We start from the raw sequence: 26,640 nt of genomic DNA, 5'->3' as shown, positions 1-26,640 counted from the left end.
CACTGTTTAATGGGCAAGAGACGTTTTCTTTTTTTGTCTGCTATTTAGAGCATGTCTTCACTGATTATCTCAACATTAGTTATTTTCAGTATTTCTCACTTTTTGGAGTACCTTGTTGGTCGGCTCTGAAATAGCCATGACATTTCTGTGTTTGCATGAAAAAAATTGTGCAGTTTAGTTGCTCCATCTCGTTACTGTCTGGTTTAGGTGCAAGACTACCCAAAAGACTTGCTCTTTAAAAAGCAAACCATATAAACTTGAACTGGTTTGGGGCTTGACAAAAGTATTGAGACAAGAAGTATGTACCGCCACTCTTGCTGGGTTAAATATATAAAATAGTGGAAAACTTGACTCATTTCTTTCCAAAAAACATTAAAAAAAAGAGTAAATAAAGCATTCAGTCAAAATTTACTTTATTTTTGTAAGCTAACTTAGGCATCCCAGATATGTAAAGGCTGACTTCTGGCTCCCACCGACTCGCAGCAGCAGGCAGTTACCCAACAGTTGCCCCTGTGTTCGGGCTATTCTCCGCTGTGGGCCTGGAGGATGATTGCTTATTTTAAGAAAAATGCTCCTAAATGTAGGAAGAGAAATATAAATTGCTAATGGCTTCTCCTCAGTGTATCCAGTGGATACCTTTTCAAAAGCAGAAAAATGTGGATAGGGTTTTTACATCGCTTTGGAAGAAAAGAAACTTAAATATGACTATAGTGTACACCTTCTGTCCCTCCCTGCCACATTTTAAGAGCCCGTATCAGTTTGCTCATAAATATCCTAAAAATGTAGATGGTTTAATTAGAAATTATTAAATGTTCCTAGCTTATGAAAACAGAGCAAAATAAAAGCGCTGTTTGCCACACGGCCATTTCAAAGCTGGCATAGAAGACATCAGAAAAACAGAGCAAATATTTAACATTTACTTTTAAGGCCATACAGGCATTCTTATTTATTTTACCATGTGGTTACTATTAAGTGCGTTGGCCTGCATCCATCCTTGCAATAAAAAATAAATAAAACAAACCCCTGTAAGCATGCGCAGCTTTGCAGGCTTGCCAGCCCAAATATTTAGACTTCTCTAGTGGAGATGGAGAGTTTGGGGAGCTGAAGCGCGTGTTTGGCTTCAGAGCAGGCTGGGACCTGCGCTATCCTGCGCCATCCTTCACCTACAGCCTTTGCAGGGAATTACCCCGATGGAAGTTGTGGAGACGGTTTACCTGGGGGGGCTTTTTTCCATGGCAATGCTTAGGATTGACCCTGTGAAGGAAACACCCCCTTCCTCCACTCCTTCCTCATCCTTCTCTCCATCCAGCGCTAGCTCACAACTCCTGAAGTCTATTAATCACACACTTTGTAAGCACTATAGGCAAATCTTGTATTAGCCACATGTGCTAGTTCTTTTTTGTCTCCTAAGGAAGTTATTTAATTTTTTTTTAAATGAAGTTTAAAAAAAAAGTCATCTCCCCATAGATCCTGTGATATATGTGATCGGGCCCCAATCCCGGTGCAATTATGCACAAGCCTTGTGGGGTTGCGACCCAACTCGATGCGAAACACAAACTTCTGCACCGGTGTTGGCAGCTGACTTAATGCGAGGACGCCTTGCAATGCACTTAAAACTGTTTTTCTTCATGGACAGATTCCAATGCATGTACAGAAGGGAAGTGCTTGATTGATATGGGATGACTCAAGACACTACAAGAATGCTTTACATATAGCAACTTAGATTTCCTCAGTTAAACCACAAGTTGGCTATATTTAGGTCAAGATACTGGTCAGGAAATTAAATTCTTCCTTTTTTCTTGTATTGCCTTGCTGGTACATCCTAAACATATCAAAACTTGAAGTAATTCTCATGTGAATTTTAAATCCTGTTCCTCCATGTTCCTTCTCAAAACGGAGAGCATCAGGATAACTGTTCTGATTTGCTGAATCTGAGCAAGAACTGAAATTTCTTAGAAGCCAATTCTGTATCACAGAAATTGTGTAAAAAGGAGAGTGTGGATAGGGACAAAGCTGGAGCACTCACTGCAGCTTTGTGCTTTAACCGGCTTCACATCCTTCTACATCACAGGCGGACAGGAACTAAAAGTCCCCAGTCCTGTGTCCCCCCCAAGGGCCTTTCCTGCAATGGAAGGTTATTTTTGCACAATATCTTTAAAATCCTTCTCTCCGTGCTTTTGCGTAAGGAGTCGAGATCTGAGTCAGCACAGGTCCACCAGCTCTGCTGGATGCATGTTAATACAGAAGAAAAACTTTGGGCCTGGCTCCTGGCATGTGTTTTGGGTTGTCGAAGCTGTTTATGTTATTCATGTATATATTTTAATTCCCCTCCCTGCCCCTTCGCACCCCCCAAGCCCTGGGGGAATCCGTGGCCCCACAGCCAAGGTGTGCCGGGAGCATCTCCAGAGGGAAACTCTACCAGCCAACCCCAGCCTGCAAAAAAGGACTGTGCAATAAGTAAGTTTTAAGGATTTGTTGCTTTTGTCTCTTTTAATCTCTGAGTTTATTAAAGTGCAAATGTCAACCATGGAGACAGCTATCGCATGCAGTGCAATACACCGAGAAACACTTTCCACACCATAAATGGAAGGTAAAAGGCTTCGTTGTGATTATCTAATGCACAGTTACTTGCACAAAGGACAAAACTGAACCTAGGCTCAGTACCCTTCCACAACAGCTAGCCCCAGAAACTACTAAAGCAATTAATTTGAAAACAAAACTTTCTCCAGTCCATCAGCTGACAAAATAGAAAATACCAAGAAGGATGGAATATTTATAGAGCTCAGGGTTTTTTTCTGAGCTTCATGTTAATTATATGTTTGAAGGGATGCTTATACTCAGAGCTTTTTAAAGTTTGGTATTTCAACCAAAACCCCTCATAAATACATAATATCATAAATCATAAATACTCCTTATAGTACGAAGAAAAAATTGCAATGGACTAGTCTGGTTCATCTCTCTCATAGAGCTGAGGTTTGTCTGCCCAAAGATGCTGGGCCATGGACACTACAGTTATCCTGGGATTCAGTTTTGCTTTGTGCTCTAAAAGAAAAAAAAACAAATGCATTGAGGTACAAAACACGTGAATATAACATGATACAGAACACATGAACATGCTTTCAGCAACAGGAATAAATATTACCATGTCTACAGTATCTACTTCACAGCTTCGTGAGATGAGGATAAATAAACTATTTCAAAACTTGAAAAAAACTGGCGAGATGAGTCCTACAAATTAACTTTGATTTTTAAATTAAGGCAGCTTCAGCAGGAATTTCAAGGCTTTTGTTGAAAGCGGACTTTTTGTAACACCAAAAGTGTACTCATGCTTTGCAGACAGAGCTCTGATTTACCGTCCAGCTCGCCTAATTTTGATGATCAAAACGAGCAAAGATATGTGCACCAAATGCATGTAATAGCAGGTCTGCTCTCTGCAAAAGTCAGTGTTTGGTCAATAGGTATAGTGTGGGAATTCTGAAAACCGGTTCATCTCTCAGGCATGGGAATGAGGTACCTCTGAATGAATTGTTAACTCCATGTCCGAGAGGCAGACTGGAAATTCAGAATTACAGGAAGCTGTTGCGTTTTCTATAAGTGAATGATGAAAAGGAATATATAAGGGAAGGGCTAAGGAAGCCAAAGGAAAGCACTAAATGGAAAGCCCATACCAAAGTAAGACCTTAAGAAAGGTGTCTCTAGTAGGTACATCACACACCTGAAACAAAACAGATCCTAAAACTTTCCAGTAAAATACTGCAGGAGCTGGAGCAGGGATTTTTTTGGCTCATCCGAAGGGATGGATGTGCGATTCTTCTTCCCCCTTTTCTCTCGGCTAATAAAAGGGTGAAGCCAAATAATTGCACAACAAATGGTACTTCAAGTATTTAGAAACACGGCCTGCCATGTCTCACCAGTGGGATTCTGCATAAGCTGGGGGATTTGTGCACCTCCTGAAATAAAGCTGTGACTTCCAGCAGTCCTAATGTTATGTCGAAGGCACAAATTCATGTCCTGCGTATAGGTCTCTCTTCCTTCTATATGAGTGCACAGAAGATGACTGATGGTAAAGAGCAGTAAAATGAAAAGGAGTAGACAGAATGGTTATTTTGTTTGAACTTCATCTATTCCAATACGAATGGCATAATAATCACACCGAAAAAATGTATATACAACAGATACTAACCAGTTGCTTCATTTTTTACAACACTGCCCATATATACCCCTGTGCTTGTCCACACCTTATGAAATGCTAAATTGGACGCACACGCTGAAGATGCATCTCTGACCCATTAAGAGAAAAAAAACCAAAAATCCCGCTGCCTTCACCTGCTCAGCTCTGACTCCTGAAGATAAAACTGCCCCAAACCCCGTTGGCACCAGGGCTTTGGCCGGGGAGGGCAGAAGGGCAGGATGCTCGCAGCTCCCGATGACACCTTTGCTCCCTTCCCCAGCCGAGGCTGCACTAGGTCCGACGGGGTCAGCTAAGCTACTCATGGGCTTTACCTAGAAGAGGGTGTAAAAATATCATCCCCTTTCTCCAGGTCCTCTTGCATGCTGGGATTAGTGTGTGCGATGGCAGGTGTGCAGGGCACACACCTATCCTGCTGGGCAAATAAAACTAAGAGGCCAATGACAGGGATGCTACCTACTTTTTTTTTTTAAATATATATATATATATGTATACATATATCATATATACATAGATATATATTTGCCAACTAGTACAGTACAAGCTATTTCTGAATTAACTCATCCAGGAGCTGGAGGTTAATGCTGGAGCCTATCCGAACTCTATATTCTTTGCATTTTGTCTCTCTCTCCCCATTGGGCTGAAGCAAAGTTTGGGTGAGTTTGCAGCTTGCAAAGCACAGCTGTCCAGTGGCTTCTGAAGAATTGCACTTGGAGTAATTCAAGTTTCTGTAGTTCAAATATGTCTACCCTGCTTTTCCTGATGCTTGTGCATGTACCAGCATAACTGAAAAAACCTGACCACAGTGTAACAGTGTAAAAGTTAAAACTTTTCCTCTGGAAAACGTAACCGGAGGTCAGCAGCTTCTTTGCAGCTGGGAACCAGAAAACAGCCTATCTGAAGGTAAAAGAAATTTAAAAAAAAAAAAAAAAAAAAGAAGTGAAACTTCTCAGAATATTTCAAAATGCAGCGTGGATTTGGGTAAGGCTGTAATGGACGGTTTAACCCGATGCATTCATCACGGAGGTACTTCCATCAGTCCTGCTCGCTCCACTGCCTCTGCTGACATCGAGCAAGGAAGTTGCTTCGTCTCTTTGCGTCTCTCCATATGGAAAACTGAGCCGCTCTTACAGCCTTTGAGGCAGGACTGGTTTTGCAGATCCATATATGAGTTAACATCTGCAGATCCATATATGAGTTAACATCTGCATGGGTCCGCTAAGATGCCAAGTGCCACAAGGGCTTATTCTACCACCTAGAAATCCCACCCGCCTCCAGGAAGCAAATATTTCCTCCCAAGGGCATTTGCTGCTGCTTAGTACTATTAGTTCTGCTGGGTAGGAAATCCCAGAGGACAAGTGTCATTTTAAGGCAAGACATCTGTACATCTACCTGTTTCTGAACCGCAGATTATATCTAACGCACCAGCCCCTTATCGACTGGGCTACAGGTGTTTCCAGGACAAGCGACTTGGCAAGATGCTCAGTTGTGAGTGACGATTTAAACAGCCTTTTACATTTCAAATACATTTCCCGGCGGGTGTATAGACACTCGCAGCTGTTTCCTGGATGGAAATGAATGTCTGTCCCTACGGCCGCCCAGCCGCCCTCTCCTGCTCCTTTCCAAAGGGGCTAATCTCCAGCACCCAAAACCATTTGGGGCTGTTTGCTCAGCATTTGCTCGTGTCTCAGCAGTGATCCGAAAGCTGCTAAAGAGCTGGGTGCTGCTCAGCTTTGGCTCTGGGGTGGGTTTTTTTGCATGCAGGAGTCTGGATTCTCCATCCTCGCCAGGTAGGACCTGCTTACACTACAGCACTGGAGTCGCGCATCATCTGATAGCCACCAGGCACAGTACCAAAGCCATCCTCCACCCCAGAGTATTTATTTAATAATGATAATATAATAAAAAGCTCGTTACAAAACCTAGGAGTACTACAAATCTTTCCAGTATTTCTTTTAAAAACAAAATTGTTCTGCTGCCAGGTTTATAATCCAGCCACTGCTGTGTTGGATTTAGCATACGAGAACTTAACAGCAAAACTTTTTTTTTTATTTTTTTGGAAGCTTTCTACTTTGTGCGGCTTCTGGAAAAATTGGAACTGTAAAGTCACGTTAGTGAGCATCCAAGCGTAATCTGTAACAAAAGTAAGGCAATTTTGTGTTTTTAAAAAAAAGGGACTTCAAGCTGAAAATGTCCATTTAACTGCCAGTAGATGGCAAAAATATCCCGTATTTGTCTTCATTACCTAAAATGATTAGTACAAAAGGCTTAATGTGTCGGTCTCTTGTTTCTCATAGAAACTTGCAGAAAGTATAAATTAAAGTGCAACTGTACAAAAAAACCTTGCAAAAAACCTTGTTGGGTCATAAGAAGCTATCGAAAAGATGGATTAAATTTTTTTTTTAAAGTTGAATGACTGCATACCTGGGACTGGCAAAAGCTCTCTTTTGCTTTGTTTCTTAAAACAAAAAAACAACAAAAAAAACAAACCAAAAAACCCACCCAGGATTTTTTTGGTGAGGTTTTCATAAAGCATTTGTTCCTCAACTGATTAGACTATTACGTTCCTTCGCAATCAAGTAAATGGAATTAAATACCATAGCAAAGCCAAGCAGATGCCAACGCTGCCCATTAGATTAAGCCTACGTAATCAAAAATAATAACTCTTTTAAACAAAGAAGTCACACATGCATTAGAGTTCACCCTTGAATAACGAGAATTTAACCTTAAAAATTCCCATAGTTTGTCTTAAAAAATAAAATCCTGTCCTTCAGATAGCCAGTAGTAAAGAAACAGTAAAACTTTGTATTCAGATATCCCTGCCTTATCAGCGGAGTGGTGAAGGTCACAGTCCGGTGAGCAGCAGTGGGACAGGAGAGCCCTTCGGCATGAAAAGCGAGTCTCCGGCAGCGCGAAGCTGCAAGTGGGGAAGGCAGATTTTGGCAGCGATTTTAGAGTGGTGACAACGGGTGAAGAAGGATTCCTACGGGAAAGGTGAGAGGTAAATGCTTCGGAGCTGCGCGATGCTGCTGGCTCTCGCCCAGCAGTGATGATCCCCACCCTTGGGCGAAGTGTGGGCAAAGGGCTGGGTTTTCAGGGGCCTCATCGGCATCCTGCCCTCCGTTGGTGGCTCATCGGAATCCTGCTTGGGATTCGGCCCCTGGAGCTGGCGGTGCAGCAGGGGAGGGTGAGCGGGTTGGAGGAGGGGGCGACGATTAAGGGCTGGAGAAAAGGCAAGCAGCCTTCACCTTTGAACGTGGTGAGCAGGTCAGTGCCGTCCGGGGCTCTCGGGAGGAGGAAATAAAGCACCTTATGGGACGCTCCTCTGCAAAGACTTGACACGTGGAGGCTTTCCCACAGCACGTTTGCAACAGGACCTTTGCACATCCCACCTTCCCTCCCCATCTTTAGCAAGGGAAAAAAAACAGAGGGGAGGGATAGCGTATTGCACTAGTGCAGAAGCGTCTAAGCAGCTGCTAGTTTTAGGAGGGAAGTGTTCCGAGAGGCCGGCAGCCCTGCCGGCACCCGGGTGCAGACGCTGCAGAGCTACTTCATTACCCCTCCGCTCTGTTTCGTGTAGCTCCTGGTCGACCCCTCTGACCTGGCTCAGCCCATCCTGCCCCTGCTCTGCACAGCAAAGGGGATACAACATCAACCTCACTGCACGCTACCTACATCGCAGAAAGCTTGGCCGTGGCTCCGTTAACTCAGGATGAAGCAGGGGGAAGGCGTTTTCCAAAAACTCAACGATACATTTGCTACTTTACAGCCATGCCAAAATTTCCCATTCGGTTCACTAGGGAAAAAGGGGTATTGGATACATTTCACCATGGTATAATGAGTGAAATGAAGTTATTCTTAATTTCCTTAGAGCCTTGTTAGAGGGAAGTATGTTTTGGGTCTGGAATCGGCTCTGTGTCGCAGGCTATGGAGCGGTGAGGGGCAGAGGAGGAGGAACAAAGGAGCAGAAACAAGGAACGGACAAGTCGGACCAGATCCTCACAGTGCAATACCGTGTGCGGAGGGACTGGTGCCTTGGTGAAGCCCGTCAGCGAGCCAGGGCCATGATCAGGCTGGCGCACATCTCGAAGAAGTCCATGGTGTGGCTCCCCAGGCGCGGTGCCACCGAGGGGATGCTGCCGACGAAGGAGCCGCTGAGAGAGCCCATCAGCGACTGGCACTCGGTGGCTGCGGCGGCATCGATGCTCAGCCTCGGCCGGTGCAAGCCGGCAGCAGAGCAGGAGCGCTGCGGAGTGGACGAGCCGGACCTCTGCTCCATCACGTCGTCTTGAATATTAAAAAAAAAAAAAAAAGAAAAAAGAAAAAGTGGCATTAGTTTGGCATCCACAATGCATGTTTGGTAAGGAACTAGTAACAGTAGTGGAGACAAATGGATCAAAAGGTCTTCCGCTGTCTTGAAACAGCTGCATAAGCATTTTGAAATGCAAAGAATGATTTTAAAATTTTTTTAAACCTCCAAACTTGCCATTTTATGTGCTTTACATCTCGTGTTGCACCACTTCCTGCTTACCATCGATGCTTTTGAAGTCCAAGAGATAGCTGCGGTTGTCAACCTGGTACAGCTGCAGGCTCATCTTCACATAATTGCCTGTCACTGGGTTCTTACGGCGCACTCTGAGATGGTAGGAGTTCACCACCTGCAACAGGAAACTTGCTTTCAGGAGTAAGATTCAAGGTAGCAAGAAGAACAGTTCTTTCCTTATTTTTTCTAAATACTAACAAGACATCTTCTGAGAAAAACACAGTTTCTAGAAAGAACAATGCCTATAAAATTAAGCAAATGGCTTCATATCCTATTTCTTCCTATCTTTAAAAATGCTACTTAGGGCTCTGATTCACCAGCTGCTGGCAGACGAAGCTGCTGCGGCCTGTCTGCCAGGCACCAAACTGATGTTTGCTCCTCCCTCACCAGCAGCAATGGCCATATGAGCCAAAAAGGACACTCGTGGACCTATGTACGAGGTCCATGCCTGTGAAACCTGGGCAGCTGGGGAAAGTAACCTCTCCCATCAGCACAGCTAAATTCAGTGTTCGTGAATCAGCCTTGAGCTGTGTATTTTCTCTTGCCGCTTCCCACCCCACAATCTGCTGCATCTCGTTTGCAATGAGATCTTTTCCCTGTGCTATATTTACGAAGCAATTACATGGATGGGAAAGTTATTCTGATGAAGAGTCACATCTGAAGTTATTCTTAGGGTGGGAAAGACTATTGTGAAACCTCCTCGTTCAAAATAAGCTCCACCGCCTACATGAAGACGTTGGGCTGACTTGGTTTGTGAAGCTGTACCAGAAATACATCAGGTTTGTTCACTCTCTGTAAAACCATGCAGCTAACAAATGTCTGGCTGGTATAGGCATATGCATCTGGAGATGGTCCATCTCCTGGCTGGTGCAGTGAAATCAGGTTTTGGGGCGCTACTTGGCTTTAAATACGCAATATTATCAAAAATAAGGAGGAGATAGGAGGCTTTGAAGAAGCAGCACAGTGACCTTCACACTGTACAACCTTTGGGACCTGGAGCAAGGAGGGTATCTCCTCTGGTGATGAAGATCTGGGCTGAAATTCTCCTTACCTTGCTCCCAATGACTGCACAAGGCTGCTGCGAAAGGCCACGAGTCAGGAGAGCTCAAGTCAGTGACTGCACCAATATTTAGGGAATAAGGCTCAGCAGAAAATATTAAGGGCTAACTTAGGGATTTATTAATTAGTCTCTGAAAAAGATTGTGACTAAATGCTGTACAGCTCTGAAGAAATATCAGGAGTACCGCCAACTAAAATCGTCACCTGGGTTTAAATCAAGCTTCAGCAAGCTGAGCCCTAAACTGGGGAAGCAGCAAGTGTCTGAAAGCACATCTGGTCCGCGAGCACCACTCTGTCTCTCCATCGAGGAAAATTCCACCACGTCAACGTCCAAACTCTGGTCCCCAATGCCCCCCCGCCCCTCATCTGTGCATCTTTTAAGCAGCATATCGTGCCATTCCAGCACACACGACTGCTAGGACCCAAGCAGAAATAACGAGAGTTACTTTGCTCAGGAGCACTCAAGATGACTTCGCAAGGAATTAGCCACTAAAATTAGGAATGTGACCAGCTCCTCTTATCCCCACAGCTAAACGAGGCAGAATCATCTTTCCAGTACAGAGGCTTAGAGAATTCAGAAAGAAAACTCTTATTTCACGCCACAAATAAACACCACAGATATTGAACCACAGCTAGCATCTTAATTCAGCGTGTTTGTATTAACGAGAAATAACGGGGATAATGGCAAAGTGCAGGCATTTATTTGGACACAGGTGAAGCTGTAACCATACTTATTAACCTCCCTGAGCAATTCAGCTCATGAGAAAAAGACCTTTGAAAACCACTACGAAGCACCAGCACTCCCTACCTTCCACTCGAAGTCCAGCTGCTTCATAGCACGGTACACCTCGGCCATAATGTCATAGGGTTTGCTCTGGCTGCGGATTCCCAGGTGCCACTTGGCCTTTTTGACAGTCAGGGGTTTTGGCTTCGTGGTGTTGAGGGCATCCAAAGGACATCGTGCTTTGGGACTGTCCGCTATCAGTGGCGGCATCCGCTCGGGGTGTGGCTTCACCCCGGGAGGGATGTGCATGGCGCTGTCGTCCATGAAGGAGCCGGTGGGGGGGCTGGAGGCGAGGTAGAACTCGCTGGCTTGGTTCATGATCCTCCGGTTGTCGATGACGAGGTGGTAAGCCACCGCCAGCTGGTCCTGAGGGTCACCGCTGTACAGGCTGTTCATCACTTCCGACTCCGTGCATTCAAACTTTTCACAAACTTCCCGAACCGCGTCGTCATCGATGACGGTGGCATCATATGAAGGGTCCTCTGGGAACAGGTAACTGGGCAGCTCCTCCTTAAACCACTCGTGTTCCCTGGGGAAAGGCAGAGAAGAGCCACCGTGAGCTCTGTCCAAGGCAAGCTGGGGCAACCACTGCCACCAGTCCCCCGCCTGCTCTAGCTAAGACTCATCCTCAGCTGCAGATTGGGGAGCTCAACCCAGCCCTGCACGATCCCCCCGGTACTGCAACAGCGATGACACTTTCCAAGCACAGCTGCTTGCTCACTTGGCTTTGAAGTAAGACCTCAGCACTTATGAGATGCTCGTGCTTTTTGATTATTATGGGTCTGATAGAGATACAGAGCATCATAGCTATCCAGGTGCCTGATTCGCACCCATTTACAATGAAGTCAATGATAATTAAGGGGCTAAATGCCATAGAGAGCCTCGTCTACAGGTTCTACATATCAACTCCTCTAATATGTAATTAAATCCTCTAGTCTTAAGGAATTAAAAAATAACAAAGGCATTTTACTTGAAGGGTAAAATTAAGGCCATCCATTGCAAATGCATTAAAAACCCGAGAACTGAAAGTCCTAGTTACATTTATGTATATGCTTAGCACACCAGCTAGATGTAATGATTATTATAAATTTCATAAAATGCGTATCAGGCTCCAGTTTTACAAAATGTTTCTAAAATGGCTCAGATAGATTGTGAGAATTTTGAAGTCCTACTACCAGCCATGAACTTTTAATGATCTCTGCAGGCACAAATAACTGCTGAAGAGCCCGATTGTTCCCTTTACCTTGAATTTCCAGAGTGATGCATGCAGATAAAAGGTTCATGGGCACTGCACTCATTGACTAGACAAGGAAACTACGCTGCATTTAAAGATGAACCATTTGCTCACATTTTAAACTATATCCAATATTTACGGATTAAGTTAGTAATTCCTGTGTTTCTCCTCCTTTTTTATTGGATAGACACTAAGTACAATGATTACCCTCTTATTCTGAACTGGTACCCGGAGGGAGGTGGTCTTGAAATAAAGTAATGAAAAATGGCTGGTGGATATTAAGTTCTTAGGATTATTGCATGATATAGCTGGTTTTGCTAAGCGCTATTAAGAGATTTTTTTAGGCTATTTTATAATGCAATAAACCAGCATTTTTTATATATATACATAAAATATATATAAAATCATCACCCTTGTTCATCATCATCCACTGCCAGCCAGCAGCACCCACCTCTCCATCAGCACAGAAGGGTGCAGGAATGCTCCTTGAATCACTTGGGACAAAAACCAGCTGGATTAGCTGACTACTCCTGTAAACCACCCTGCCCACCTGCCAGCAGGTGACCCCCAGGACAGCCACCACCCTCTGCCACCGACATGCCAGAGCCCCCCAAACCCAGCCAGCCCACCCCATCCCACGTGGGCTGACCTGATGTCCTTGATGGTTGCTCGCTTGAGGGGGTCAACCTGCAGCATGTGCATAAGGAGAGTGGCAACGGAGCGGTTGAGGTATTCGGGGATGTAAAACACACCTCCGCGGATCTTCTTGAAGAGGGTGGGGACGTGCTCGTCGTCAAAAGGCAGAGTGCCACAGAGAAGGGCGTAGAGGATAACGCCGCAGCTCCAGATGTCCACCTCCGGGCCAGCGTACAGCCTGCGCGAAGGCAAGGGCAGGAGAAAGGTGTCACCCACCGTCCTCCTCTCCTTAGTCAGGGTGCAGGACCCATCAGGCGAGCTGGGGATGCGCTGCCAGCTCCACCGGGGCTGGAGCTGCAGCCCACCCCAGGGCTGCTCATGCGAGTGCCCCCAAGCAAACCTGCCAAAGCCAAAATCACTCAGGGGTGAGGGGAGATGACATGGCAGAGCTGGTGCTGGTTGCGCACTCTCCTCCGGATGGCCATGTACATCCCTGCCTCCGCCAAACCCTCCAAAAAGCCAAACCCCACATTTCCAAGAGGTCTGCCAGGCTGTTTGCTCCTTCGCCCCAAGGGCTCAGCCAGCAATGTCTGTTCGTTCAGCGAGGCAGGTTAAACAGCAGCAGATACTATATCTCTGAGTGTTTATTTTCAGTTGAAGTTTGTGTGCTGGTATGCAAGCGCTCCCACTTCCGACAAGCTGCTAATGTGCTCCCTGGCATCACCGAGTTGGGACACCCCAAATATAAGGGTTTTGCTGCTGCTGCTTGCTTGCTTGATTTGTTTATCTCTTTTTGCTACAACTGATGCTTTCTCAGAGATTTTGGGAGGCAGTGCTTACCCTTGGACTGTAAAACCCTACCAAAATACAGAGACTGAAATGGAAATACAGGAGTTTCTGCATGAAACCTCAGCATCCTGCACTTGCTCCTCCCGAAAAGCAGCGCTGCAGACACACCAGTGTCCAAAAAGCGCTGGTCATGCACGCAGCCATTCTCTGACCACCACCAAAGCACTGGCTTTGCTCGTCCAAGGGTGAGACTTTCCCTGCTGAGGCCAGGGACAGCAGCAAAGTCATTTTGGAAATGCAGACAATTAGCTAGATGTCCCCTTTGTCTTGCCTCCATGCCCAATTCCAACAGATAGGAAGCCTGATTCTTTTGCTGATAACTGCATTGCTTGAACTGTTGATAGGACTTTGAAGCCCAAATGAGATGCACTTTTATGACTCTGAAACTTGAGCTGGCACGCTCTGCTGCTTTTGTGTTCTACCCACAACCAGGAACCGGCTCACCCCAGCTCCGTACACCCACTGGGAAGGTATTCATCCCGCTGCAGGAACAGCACATCATGCCTCTCCCCCACAAATGCAGCTCTCGTATGCTGCTATAGCTTTGAGAAGAGGACAGCTTGGCATATTAATCAGGGGTAAAAAACTCAAGCCTCACTGATACTGTAAGCGGTACTGAGGCGGGAGGGCTGCAGCTGTAGCCAGTGAAAAAGTGCAACACGTAGGCTTAATTTTGTTTTTCTTTCTTACTTCTGTTGTTAATAAGCTGTATTGCCTGTACCCTTGGAACGATCAGGCTCTGCATACAGGGACTAAAGCCTTCTTGTTAACCTGCCATGTGCTTTGTCTCCTATACAAACTGAAAAAAATGTGTGTCCAGCCTTTACTGAAAAGGACATGGAAATAATATTAATACTTGTTTGGAACGACAGTAGAGTTTCTGGCTTTGTCCCCCTCTTGACAATGAGGATTTACTTGCTTTCGCATGTAGAGCTGTAGTCACAACAGGGTTTTTGGATGCTGGTCTAATTCCTAGGATACTCTGCCAACACTTGCACTGGTGTAAACAGGGATAAAATAATCATAATCACAGCAAACACACTTTGAACAAAATGTTGTGTTTAAAAGCTACAGTTATAGGCAAAAATATGCTGGATTAGGAATACTAATGCTCATGCAAAGGGTGATTCAAAAACATGGGGCAGATAATGAGATGGGCAGTTTGAAGGACCATACAGAGGACTGAAAACTTGAAAATCTGTATTTGCAAGCCTTGCTATGCTATTATAGAAAGACTTAGGGAAATAAGTACATTCTATGTAACTTAGGTTCCTGCCAGTAAAATATGGGAGGTAACACCTCTCTGTATCAACATGGTAAAGTCCAATTCAACCTTGCAGAGTGTGTTCAACATGCCATGTGTTGTACAGATGTTGCATGCTGAGAGATGCAACTACACTGGAGGTTTGTCAATTCAATTCATCAATTCAAAACAAAGTTATGATGGTTGAACGTACTGCCACGAACAAAACCCTAGCTTAAGGGACCAGAAGACAAGTATTTTCAATACAAGAGTTCAACAGTGTAGGGAAGTGATTAAAGATCTTCCTGATTCTTCTGTTAGTGAATAGTTTTACTCATTAACACTGTGTTTTATATTATAGGTGGGCAGGAGAGAAGGGAGTGGCCTGGAAAAGCCTTTCCAGCTGAAACCTCACTATTATTTGCATCCAAAGAGTAATTTTCACCCTCTTTAATTAGCAATATCAACAGTCAACATCTGCTGTTAATAATTCCTCCAAAGTAAACAACTTTAGCAAAACATGGTTTGCTATTACAGCTATCGAGAAATGTTATAACCAAGAAAACTTTCAGAATTTTGCCAGTAGATTCCCCCAAACATAAAATACAGGCTGGAAGGATTCAGCTGCTTTTACTAGATGTCCAAAGCTGTTTCCAATCTCAAGAACAAATTTAAAGACGATGTGCTCACATAGGCTCTGATTAGAAGTGGAATGTCCTACCTTCCTGAGATGACTTCAGGGGCTGCATAATTTGGGGAACCACAGCTGGTGCGTAGAAATTCGCCATCTGACATCATGTTGGACAATCCTAAAAATGAGATGTTTACTACATATTGATGTTTGATGTGAAGGTCCAGCCACAGAGGACTCCACGTCGCACAGAGGAGGAGAGGTACAGCAAGTGGAGGGGGAAATTTGGAGGGGAACTGTTAACATAATTTAGATAGACTCCTTTGAGCTGATTTGCAAATAATAATAATAATAACAACAATAATAATAATATTAATAGTTATTATTATCATTGTTATCATTATTATCGTTGTTGTTGTTACGGTTATTTTCACATCCGGGGAATATTCACTCCAGGCTAATTTTGCTTCTCTAAGTTGCAAATCCCAGAGCACAGAGGAAAAGAGACATAATTCATGTCAGAGCACTTGTTTTATATGGGAACTGTGTGGGAATGTGAAATTAGTAGATCTTCAAAAGGATTTATCATTGCTAGAAAGGCCTCACCAGGACTGAGCTGTTAGCCCAGCTATTTCCATCGGTAATGCCACTTAAAGACTCCTGTTACTGCTGATTTGTAAAATGAAGTGAGGCCAACAGCACATGGTCAAACATACGGAGAACACACATGAAAATAAATACACACAGCCAGCTCACCCTGGAGTTAACTGCACCGAGTCTGTCTTAAACATATATTAGCTAAATCTTTATATTAGGTGATTATATTAAAACATAGCAAATTACCTTGCTGCTCCATTCTTAATGCCAGTACAGAAGCAATGTACAATAAGTAATCCCTGCTTTTGCAAAAAGGCCGGTGTTTATAACTGTGGGCTTTTCAGGTACAGCAACTGCTAGTGGTTAGGAAAACAGGCTCTGGGTTTTGTAAGGCGTGCTACACGGACACGCTCCAGCAAGCACCTCGGAGCTGGCTGCATTTCTGGAATGCTGCTGGGGTCACATACCAAAATCGGCTATCTTTGCATTCATGTGTGCGTCGAGCAGCACGTTCTCTGGTTTCAGGTCTCGGTGGACAACCATGTGTCTGTGGCAGTAATCCACCGCGGAGAGAATCTGCTGGAAAAGGCGTCGAGCTTCTGCCTCTTCAACCTACGGACGGACACAAGGGGAAATAGTCCTGAAGGTTGGTCTGCGTGCAGAGCTTGCAAGGGAAGGTTTCATTTAGCAAGGAGCCAAAATGTTCCAGGGTGCAAAGAGAAAATCACAGCGTGCTTGTGACCAGAAGCAGTAAATAAAGCAGATTGCCCGCCTTGCATTTTATAATGTGCTAGTGTTTGCAAATGATATAGCCCAGAGATGAAATCAGAAACCTAAATTTAGCTGAGCTATCAAGAAGAACTTACTGGTGGCACCTATGAGGCAATGGCCTGCTGTTCCAAGGGGACCAGTTCTGCTATACAGCACATGCAGATCGAGGCTGGATGAAACACGGCAGAGGATGCTGCAGGGAGCAATTCCTCCTGGACAGATGGCTTTGGAAAAAGAACGCTGAAGGTGGAATATTGTGATGATTTTAATTACCTATATAGCTGTATTAGCTATAAAGTTGTATGAGCTATATTAGAGAAATTATATTTAAACTGATGAGGAGACTGATTATTTTTACTGATGACTTCCTAAAGACTCTCTTCATCAAAATTTCAGTTTCTGAATACAAGAGTTCAGAAAGGATCCAAATTAGTCACTGAAAAGATCCATATGGGTAAAATGTGCTGGAAATCAGAACGGTACGTAGAAAAGTAAATGGAGTCAGCTCCATTGACCAGTGCACTAAGCTAAACCAATTTATTGTAAATGTATTGATTCTTGCAGTACAGAGAGAAAACCTATGATGGGCTGATCCTTCACCTGAAGTCTTATTCTGGATGTCCACTTCAGCCCATTTTTATCTCCTTGCCCTGTGATTGCTCCCTGCCTACGAGGATGTCCACAGGGCAGACACTAGTGATTTTCTTGGTAACCATAATATCACATTTCATAGGCTCAACCTACGCCTCAGGTGATTTATACCCAGCAGGATTACTGGCATTTGAAAATGTTGTTCAGATAAGCCACATCCTTAAAAAGTCTTCAAAAAACCTGACGTGGAGCCAAGGGGGAGTCTGGGGGAGGTGAATGACTGGGATGGAGACCACACCAAGTGGTCTTCCCCTCCAATGCCGTAAATCTGCTGCTGAACCGTGGGGGTTTTGACAGGCAACCCATAGCTAAAAATTATAAAAATACGCCAGTTTTCCAAATATTTGCACTAAGCAACATGTTACCTTGGATATTTTGGTTTGCGTATCGAAATACATCAGAGAATGTGGTAAAAAATTGCACGCAACTTTTGTGCGAGCCGAGTACGAGACAGTCCAGATGGGATTGCTGTGAAGCAACTTCTATTTTGGGCCTTAACCTTAACCACATTCCCTTTAGTAGTCGTTTTGCTTCTAAACACCATCCTCTTCCCACACAAGTGTTTGGGCTGACATGGTACTGGCACTTACACGTCCGTGCTTACAGATGTAATCAAATAATTCACCGCCAGATACGTATTCCATGACCATGAAGAAGTCTGTTGGCGTGCTGATGACCTGGTACCTTCAAAAACACAAGCGGATTTAGAAAAAAAAAAAAATTAAGAACAGGGAAAGGCATTTAAACAGATTATTAGTTTCACGTCAACCCTTAAAATAAGCATTTGTTTGGATCTCGCATTTATAATGGCTTTCCACTTCTGAAAAGCCATCTCTTATTTCAAGTATAATCTTTCACTTGTCTATGAAAGGATCTCTTTCACAGACCTACGGTTTTCCTTCAAGCTTTTAAATAATACTCTGAAATCTCTGCCAGACAATCCTATCACATTTAGGACTGTCCTGACTTTCAAATTTCCATTTTGGCTGAGCTCTGCAACAGTGGCTTTAGAAACCAAGGCTTCGTTAGCTGGGGGCAGGGAGGGAGTATATTTGGTTTCCCTCATGTCAAGGATAAAGAAGATAAAGAAGAACACTAGACACTAGAGGGAGCTTCTTTTGGAAAGGTATAGAAATGAAGATGAGCACCCCAAAAAGTTATTTTTCAAATATTAAATCCCTCTATATTCTAGAATGGGGCGCGGGGGAGAGACTATCACCCTTGACTCGCAAATTTATTCTCCATTTTCATTCAAAATGATCCCTGAGCACTGCAAAGGCATTTCAGTGTCCCAGCTGGTATGAATCGCCAGTGATAAGCTGAGGTCAATGCAGCTACAGGAATTTATAGCAGCACCAGCTGAGACCCCCCTCTGTTTTATTTCAGATACATTGTTTGTTTGCCTTTTTTTTTTTACAGCTGAATTTCTGTGGGTTGTAATTTGAAACAAACAGACTTCAAACCATTTTCAGAGATCAGCAAGTGAACAGGTGATAGTCCCATATAGATCAATAGGATCAACCTAATTTTTCTGAAGTGCTTTGGACACAGACATCTAAGTTATTGTTAATTGTCCCACTATTTCTTTTATATATGTGTAAAAAGCTATTGAAAGGGGAAGTTTATGTACCCTGGTCTCCTCCTCACCTCTTTTCTTTATCATTGTATTTCATGACTGCAGTATGTACCATAGGACACTGATACTGTTAAACTGGGTTTAATTTTTAGGCTTTAATACTTTGACAAATGTGTGAACAGGCCTTAACTTGCAGGATGCTGGAAACACAGCTGAGGACTCTTGCTGGCTTTTTCGTGAAATAATACCAATCTGTTCTCCAATAAATCCATGGAACTGTGAAGTTACTCTAAAGTCAACAGTTGCTGCATGGTTAGTTATTTAACTGTAGAGAGAATTTGTTTTCCCTTGCCTCTAAGTCCCAGGTATTTGCTATATCTCATGCCAGTTTTAAGGCTGACCTAAATGTCAACTTATCCTTGCAGTTACCATTCAACAGCTTTCTTTTATAGAAATGCCAAAGATATTATCGAGTGCCTCATTAATGTGGACTGGCTGCACAAACTGGGGATTGAGAAGGAATCCCAGAGGCTGGAGCGCAGGTGCTGATTTACAACTTAAATTCAGGTTCATCAGAGTGGCAACTTTGAAAACTTATGTCTGAAAAATAAATTAAAAAAAAATGTTCCTTTAAGCTCTGGATAATCAGGCCATTAAAACATAAATCCTATTGACTTCAGGCCAAGGCTTTGCTCTACAAGCCTGACCGTGCTGCAATTCCTCAGGCACGATTCTCGGCAGCTTCAAGTCTGGAGCTATGAAGCCTAAAAAGGGTCATCACAAAAACTCCTAATAGCATCCCAATGCAGGAAAGCCCAGACCTCCTCTCTGCCCCCCTATAATGGCCTCTGCATGGAAGAAAGGACAGCTTGGACAGGTTTGGCTGAGCAAAACTTGATGCAGGGACATCAGTCTGTTGGCTGTTACAGTAACTCAGACTCCCAATGGAAGAAACATCTTCCACCATTTCTCAAAGCATCAGCTGCGTCCCCCCGTAAGTTAGTGGGAGACTCTCGAAAAGCAACGTTTGGCTCTAACATGCAAAAACTTGACCACATAGCTAATGTTTTCCACTGCTCTAAGCCATCTCCTGAAACCAAGTCAACTGTGTACGTGAAGTCTTTGCAGATGGAGGAGTAAGCTGAACACGTGGCAGAAAGGGTACTTACAGTTTGATAATATGAGGGTGCCGGAAGAGTTTAAGGTTTTGAATTTCTCGTTTGATCTTCCCAACCACATCCAGGCTGCGTATTTTCTGTCTGTTGAGTATTTTTACTGCTACTTTGTGCCCTGTCAGCTGGTGTTCACCAACTATTAGAAAGAGAGCGTTGCAAAGTCACTAAGCAGTGTAGCAAGATTCATACAAGCAATTTAGGACACTGATTTATAAGCAAAAAGCAACTCCTGAAGGGAAAAAACCAAAAGATGAGGGGGTGAACTATTTTAAACTTAGTTTTTGTCTCTTCACTTTATTGTTTTCCCAGTGGAGTCATGGAAGAGGGAAGAGAGGGGACTTATCCGCAAAAAACACTCAAGTAAATAAAACTGAGTGAGTTACTGGAGGAGGTCATACCCAAAGCTAATTTGCAAGGATTTATAGCGTAGATCAATCAGGAACAGATATATTTAAATGGCAGAGGAGAATCTCCACCGTAACACACTGGTTGATTAAATCCCTAATAAACCCAGTCTTAAAACTAGACCATCACACTTCTTTTAAAGAATGACATAGGGATTTTCCCTGCCCAAAATAGGACTGCAGGATTTGCATTACTAAAATGAATTTCTATTTATACTTTCTCAAGCATGCTTCTCGGTTTGATGACAAGCTGCAGGAACACTGCTGTACTGCAAGAGCAAATTCTGGTTTTAGAAAAGACACAAACTTCAATATCGGCTTGTGTAATATGCACTTGGTGCATTGAGATTCTGATGCTTATCTCCTGTGTACAGGGACAAACAGTAACCACAAACTGGGAGTAGCACCACTGTCACTGGGGGAATTGCACTAACTTAATAATAACGTGAAATTAATTCAGCATTTGGTCCATTTGTTATCGAAAAACAGACTATACAAAAAATAAAAAGCTCCAAGGAAGCAAGACTTATATTGAAGTTAACAGCAGAAACTGCTTGAAAACTGTCAATTGGATATTTATATCTAAAAGGGTTCCCTGGCCTCGAGCTACCCCTTCTCAGTATTTTCTAATGTGATATTAAAAATGGTGACGTACGGATGGCTTTCTAAAGACTGCACAGAAAACCTGCTTACAGTAAATATTTGTGCTCTCTAATTATGAACGTTACCCTTCCAGTAATAACACAGAGCGCAAGGAGTTAATAATTATGAGCAAACCTTGTTATTACATTATTAGACTCTGTAATTTTGGCATCTCTAATGAGCTGATGAGAAGCAAACAGCATAAGCAGACGGCGTGAGAAGGGCAGGGCGGCAGTGCCGGCGCTGCTCGGGGCACGCCAGGTCACTATTATTAGCCACCAGATAAGACCTGCCGGAGATTCTTGCCTCAATAAGAGCATCCTAAAAATAAAACACTTTACTGCCCTTGAAAATTAAAGCACCACTTTGCATGTCCATTTTATTCCTCGCAATACTTAAAACTACTAGATGAGAAGAAAATAAACTAAGCTTTGCAGTATAGATGCAATTTAAGGATTAGCCGAGGGCTGAAGGAAGCAGATAATTCCTCTTGTGCAGTGCAAGGAGAGCACTGTAAATAGTCCGAGGAGGCATTTTCCCTGGTGCATCCCTGGGGAGAGGAGAGCAGGGCAGTGCAGGGCAGTGCTGGGCCTGCCCCATGGCAGGGAGCAAGAGTCTGCAAAGCAGCACGTGCGCAAGGGGTACAAAAGCAAGCTCAAGCTTTACTGGGGCTTGCAAGGGGGCCAGGGTACAGCCTCTTTGTTCGCTGCAAGAAATTCTCCCCACGTCGTGCCAATAGTAGTCTTATAAAGGGCACTGATCTCTCTTTGCCAAGGTTTTCATGGTATATGCATGGTCTATGTTACACCGAGGCTGGGGAAGGCACGACAGAGGGGTGTAAGACAACTTCAGCAGACGTCTTTGAGATCAAATCTTTCACCAGCAGCGTTTGATTTGGTCAGCTACAGCACTGCGAGCTCTCTGCTCTCTCCTTCCTGGGAGCACAAGAAGCTGTACTTTGAAAGCTGCCCTTGATTCACTCAGCTCCGTTAAAGCATTATAACACGCTAAGCCATTAGTTGGGAAACTGAGGAACAGCAAAGTAAAGAGGTTTATGGCTGAACTAGGAAGAAAACCCTGATTTCTGCCATCCTTTGTTTCAAGACAACCCTTTCTGGCCTTATCCCAGTATATGCTTTGAAAAATTTTTATTATATGCTTGGGGAAAAAAAAAAAAATGGCCATGCCCGGAATGAATAATTATTGTTTTTAGTACCACTGCCGAATAGTTCATCTCCTTTCCATCCATGACAAACAATGTGTAACGCTGTGAAGGTTTGCTAGCTCAAACACATTAATAATTAAAAATAAACAGTCTATTTTGTAATCCATCTTTTGTTTACAGTAAGCATTAGATACAGAGATATTATTGTTTCAGTCCCCAGCGGCTTGTTAAGCCTACTTGAACGCCTTGAGAGATAGAGACAAAGAGAGAACATAATTTGCTGTGTGCTGGGAGACTTTTAAGCCTTTCAGGTCTCTCCGGCTGCAGCCTGTAGATGCAGGAATTTTGCCATGGGGCAGGAAGGACAACCTTCCCCCTGCTCATGGAGTCACTGTCTCTGACCCCACGTGCTGGAGCACGTTGGTGGGATGATCTGGCCGCCAGGATGAGGAGCAGTGGCAGGTCCCATGCCTCCCACAGGCATGGAAGGGGATGCTCGTGCGGCTCATCTCGAACGGGTTTGTCCTCTCCTCGCCCCAAGGATGGGCAATGGTGGTCTCGGGTGGTGGTGAGGAAGCCTTCGCCTTCCCTCTCACTACCGCCCCGGATTAAAAGCCTGGGGGGGAGGAGGGAGGGCTGAGCAGCAGTATTAGAAAGGGGATTTGAGCATATGTCTTGTCTTTCAGTGACAAGTACTCAGGTAAGCTCCACCGCAGCTTAAAACCAGCAACCAGGGCTCTGCTGGGGTAAGCAGGGGAGATGGATTTGACACTGAGATGAGGAACAGCATTGCAGACTCTGCCACAAAAAAATAACAGCCGTAAGGGTTAGGTGGTAACGCTGACCCTAAACTCCAAAAAACGGCACCAAACGGGACACAGTGTGAGTGTCCTTAGCTGCCACCCCATCTGCTTGCCCATCTGGGCACGAGAACCCTTCAGCATCAGATGCTATTAAGGGAAGAAGGGAAGAGATATAACAGAATTAGTTTCTGAAAGAAGAGCCTTCTAATTTAGTTATTTTTAGAAGAGAAAAAATGAGGAGGAATACTGTTTATCCTACAGTAAGCTGCAACAATCATTAAAACCCCTCGACAGCATGTTTTTTTACAGCAGGTACCAACGAAGCCTTTCCTCTGGGTGCGTGTTTGATGCAGCTCAGGTAACGCAAGCAGTTAACATTTTTGCAAAGGCTTCAGGGGAATGTAAAAGTTTATGGAGGGGCGAGAAAACTCCGTTCCTGTCAGCTGTGCCGGCCCTTATCTTAGCCCAAAGTTAAAAATGAAATACATCCAAAGCACGTATTTAGCAACACTGTATTAATTCTGCCCCAGTGCCACTTGCTTGTATGGTATATCATCCTTCCTTTCCCTTTCCTTCATCTGTTCAGTCTCCTTTAGTTTATTTTCCCTCCAACGCAAGGTTTGTCCTTCAGCAGCAATGGTACAGCGGCTGGGAAAATGGGATCCAACCCCGACTCGAGCCCACGGAGGTGCCATCATAACCAATATAAACATAACCCAAGCACTGCCGGTCCTTGACGGACCACAAATTGATCACCCTCGTGGCTAACAAGTGTGGGTAAGAAACCACCAAGTGGCCACCGGGGACGTTGTGCGTGGCACCACGTGGAAAAATATTTGTGTTACTCCACTGGATTTTGATTTAAGCTCTCGTTGCGCGAGGGCTGTGGTCACAGGAGAGCTCTTCGGGGACCCACAGGGTGGGATATGCCCAGGACAAACACAGCGGCAATTTGCCTAATCTGTTCTTCCCAACCACCAGCAGAGGAGATGCCACCTCCTTCCTTCATTGCTTCGCTAAACTCCAAATCCAAGATCATTTCCACAGTTGTATTTTCTGCAAATTAATCTTATCTTCGGCCTGGAGGACAGGGCAAATAACTATTACCGGCTCTCACTGTATTTGGCATAATTCTATGTAGTAACATTGACCCTTGGCCTCCTATCCATCCACCACATTCACACCCACCACGTTAAGTCCTGCCACCTTCTTCTCTTCTAACAGATGCTGTATTTTCATCACCATTTCCAGCTGGAATTTCAGTATTATCACCAAAATCCTGCTCTCATCTGCCAACACATTTCCTCCCCTCCATGCCTTGTATGGCCTTTCTATACACAAGATCAAGGAACTGAATGAGCTTAAAACTAACCATCTCTTGCAGCATTTGGCTAATTTTTAGGAGGATTGGTTCACCGATGACCCAGGCAGTGCTGAGCCAGAATGAACATCCCAACAGGGCGGCAGGGACTTTTTCTGCCGTATCTCTGGTTTCTGATGGCTCAAAGTGACTATTCAGCTCCAGCCACAAATTCAAGCTCTGGTTAGTACCCCATCATCACAAAATCCTTCCTTTCATTGCCATTTATTTACTTCCTCAATAATTCTAAACTGTAACAATTGTAATTTATGATTTCTTAACCTTGAGGAGGGAGGCAGGAAAAAGTGCCTCCTATAAAGAAGTCTTGTGCAAGGCAGAGCTTGAAGAAAACACACGAGCAACAAGAAATGTCACCGATGGCACCGGCCTTCTTAGTGAAAAAGCAATTATTATAGACAACATATACAAAGCTTGAACCAATCAATCAGGCAAAAATCTCTTTGCTTTTCTCATGTTTCTTGCTAACCAGGGTGAATACAGGTTTTTCTAAAGCTCATTTGATTAAAATGCAATAATTCTGTATAAATAGGAGATCTAGTTTCTTCATCTCAGTTTCTAATCTCAAGTCCAAATTTCACCTGTCAGTTGTAGTCAAAAATATGAAGGAAAAAAAAAATGTATAAAGGGTGCTACTTACCCAGAAAGGATTTTGAGCTAGGAAATCTCTTTTACGTTATTTGAAATGTTTCTTTGGAAACTGGCAGTTTTTACCAAAGTTGGGTCATGTGTGGGGTGAGAGGTATTTGTGCTAGTTACTCCTGAAAGGTAGTTAAGGAAAAAAGGCTATTGTTGGCAGGCTTAATTTGGTCCGTGAGAAAAAAAGTGCCTTTGGAGCACTTTTTGAGGTCTGCTGGTATATATGAGTGATTTAAATGGTCCTTACTGTTAGAAGTATTTATTCCGATAATTCTTTAGTCAGTAAATTTGTGGTTTGGGATTAAACACAGCAATATATTTTTAGGGGCCTGATTAATGGTCACAGGTGGATTTAGCTCCAGTGGTTGCGGTGGTTTCTTTCCCCTGCTGTCAATTTTGGTTTATTTTAAAACTCCAGTCGCTGAGAGCGGGCACATCACCCCTTCGACCAGCCGCAGCACTGTGGGTAACGTCCCGGCGGGGCAGGGGGACACAGCTGCTCCCCTGGCTGGAGCTAAACCCATTTCCAACGAGGAATCACAGCTAGCCTTTTTGCTTAGACACTACATTTCGGTTGGGTTCTTTTTTTGTTGTTGTTGTTATACCTTGATTCAAAGATAAAATTTGCCCATAATGGCAGAAATCACAGGAAAAAGAAACACGAATCTTTACACATCTCACAAGCTGGTGCCTTGAAAATGCGAGCTGACTGTTCTGGCGTGAATGACAGCGGGATGAATCCCAAGGGAGCGGCTAGCCCAAGGCTGACCCGACCCCTCCATCCCTGCCTTGCTGCAGGTCTCAGCCCCGCGGCACCCGCTTCCCAGGAAGGCTGCTCGGCTCCCCAGGGTGATGGACAGAGGGGCAGCAGGGAAAAAAAAAAAAAAAAAAAAACAACAAAAAACCAAGAAACGACCTTTTTGCTCCCGGTTCCTCGCGCTGCCAAGCACTTCTCGCCCCTCGGGAAAGGAAGGAGCAGAAGGGACCGCAGCCCCGGCGCAGGCGGGGAAGGATGCCTGTCAGCGCCCGCTTTGCCGCCCAACCTTCCCATCGCCTTCCTCCTAGCCGGGGAGGAAAGTTTTGGCGGGTCCCGCCGGCGCTGGGGGCTAACAGCGGGCAACGGCACCCCACCGCCCCGCTCCCGAAGGCCGAGCTCCGCATCTCCCACCGGCTGCCCGCGACCCTCCCCGGCCCTTTCCCCCCCCCCGCCCCGAGAAGGGGACACCCCCCTCCCAGCCCCTGCCCACCGGGGAGGCGCCGGGGTCCGTCCGGCCAACCCCCCCCACACACACCTCCCCGGGGATGCTGCGCGGCGGAGCCGCTGAGGGGAAGCGAGGCCCGCGTTAACGGGAGGGAGCCGAGGCGGGGAGCGGGGAGGGCGGGGGGGGGGACGGGGACGGGGACGCAGCCCGGTGAGCCCGGCCCCCTCTCCGCGATCGCGGTACTCAGCTCTTGACTTTGCCGAAGGTGCCGACCCCCAGCGTGTCTCCCAGCACGTAGTGACCGATCTTCACCCGCCCGTCGTGCTTCTGCTTCTCGGCCATATTCGCCCCCCGCCGACGGACCACAATGCACAGGGCCGGCCCGGCTCGGCTCAGCTCGGCTCGGCTCGGCTCGGCGGGCGGGAGAGAGAGAGGGGAGAGAGAGAGAGAAGAGCCTGAGGCGGCAGCG

General features: G+C 44.9%; 1 protein-coding gene across 5 annotated transcripts; it reads right to left on the bottom strand.

The window, feature by feature from the left end:
- Positions 1-2,458: 2,458 nt before the first annotated feature.
- PRKAA2 (protein kinase AMP-activated catalytic subunit alpha 2) lies at positions 2,459-26,640 on the bottom strand. 5 transcript variants are annotated; one of them, XM_030032003.1, is made up of 10 exons: positions 26,420-26,638; positions 19,933-20,074; positions 17,778-17,871; positions 16,233-16,377; positions 15,259-15,346; positions 12,459-12,683; positions 10,600-11,104; positions 8,721-8,847; positions 8,203-8,476; positions 2,459-4,057 (listed from the first exon to the last, which is right to left on the bottom strand). In XM_030032003.1, exons 1-9 carry the CDS (start codon positions 26,511-26,513, stop codon positions 8,238-8,240), a joined length of 1,659 nt encoding a protein of 552 aa, XP_029887863.1. In that variant the 5' UTR covers positions 26,514-26,638; the 3' UTR covers positions 2,459-4,057; positions 8,203-8,237. The 5 variants fall into 5 exon arrangements, with proteins under 5 accessions (XP_029887863.1, XP_029887862.1, XP_029887866.1 ...); XM_030032002.2 differs by lacking the exon at positions 2,459-4,057 and adding an exon at positions 4,669-7,172; XM_030032006.2 differs by lacking the exon at positions 2,459-4,057 and having other exon boundaries at positions 4,669-8,476; positions 26,262-26,640.

Source organism: Aquila chrysaetos, chromosome 12 (genome assembly GCF_900496995.4).
Source record: "Aquila chrysaetos chrysaetos chromosome 12, bAquChr1.4, whole genome shotgun sequence".
Lineage (NCBI taxonomy): Eukaryota > Metazoa > Chordata > Aves > Accipitriformes > Accipitridae > Aquila > Aquila chrysaetos.
Note: the sequence above shows the minus strand (reverse complement) of the source record. Positions and strands in the feature narration are given on the sequence as shown.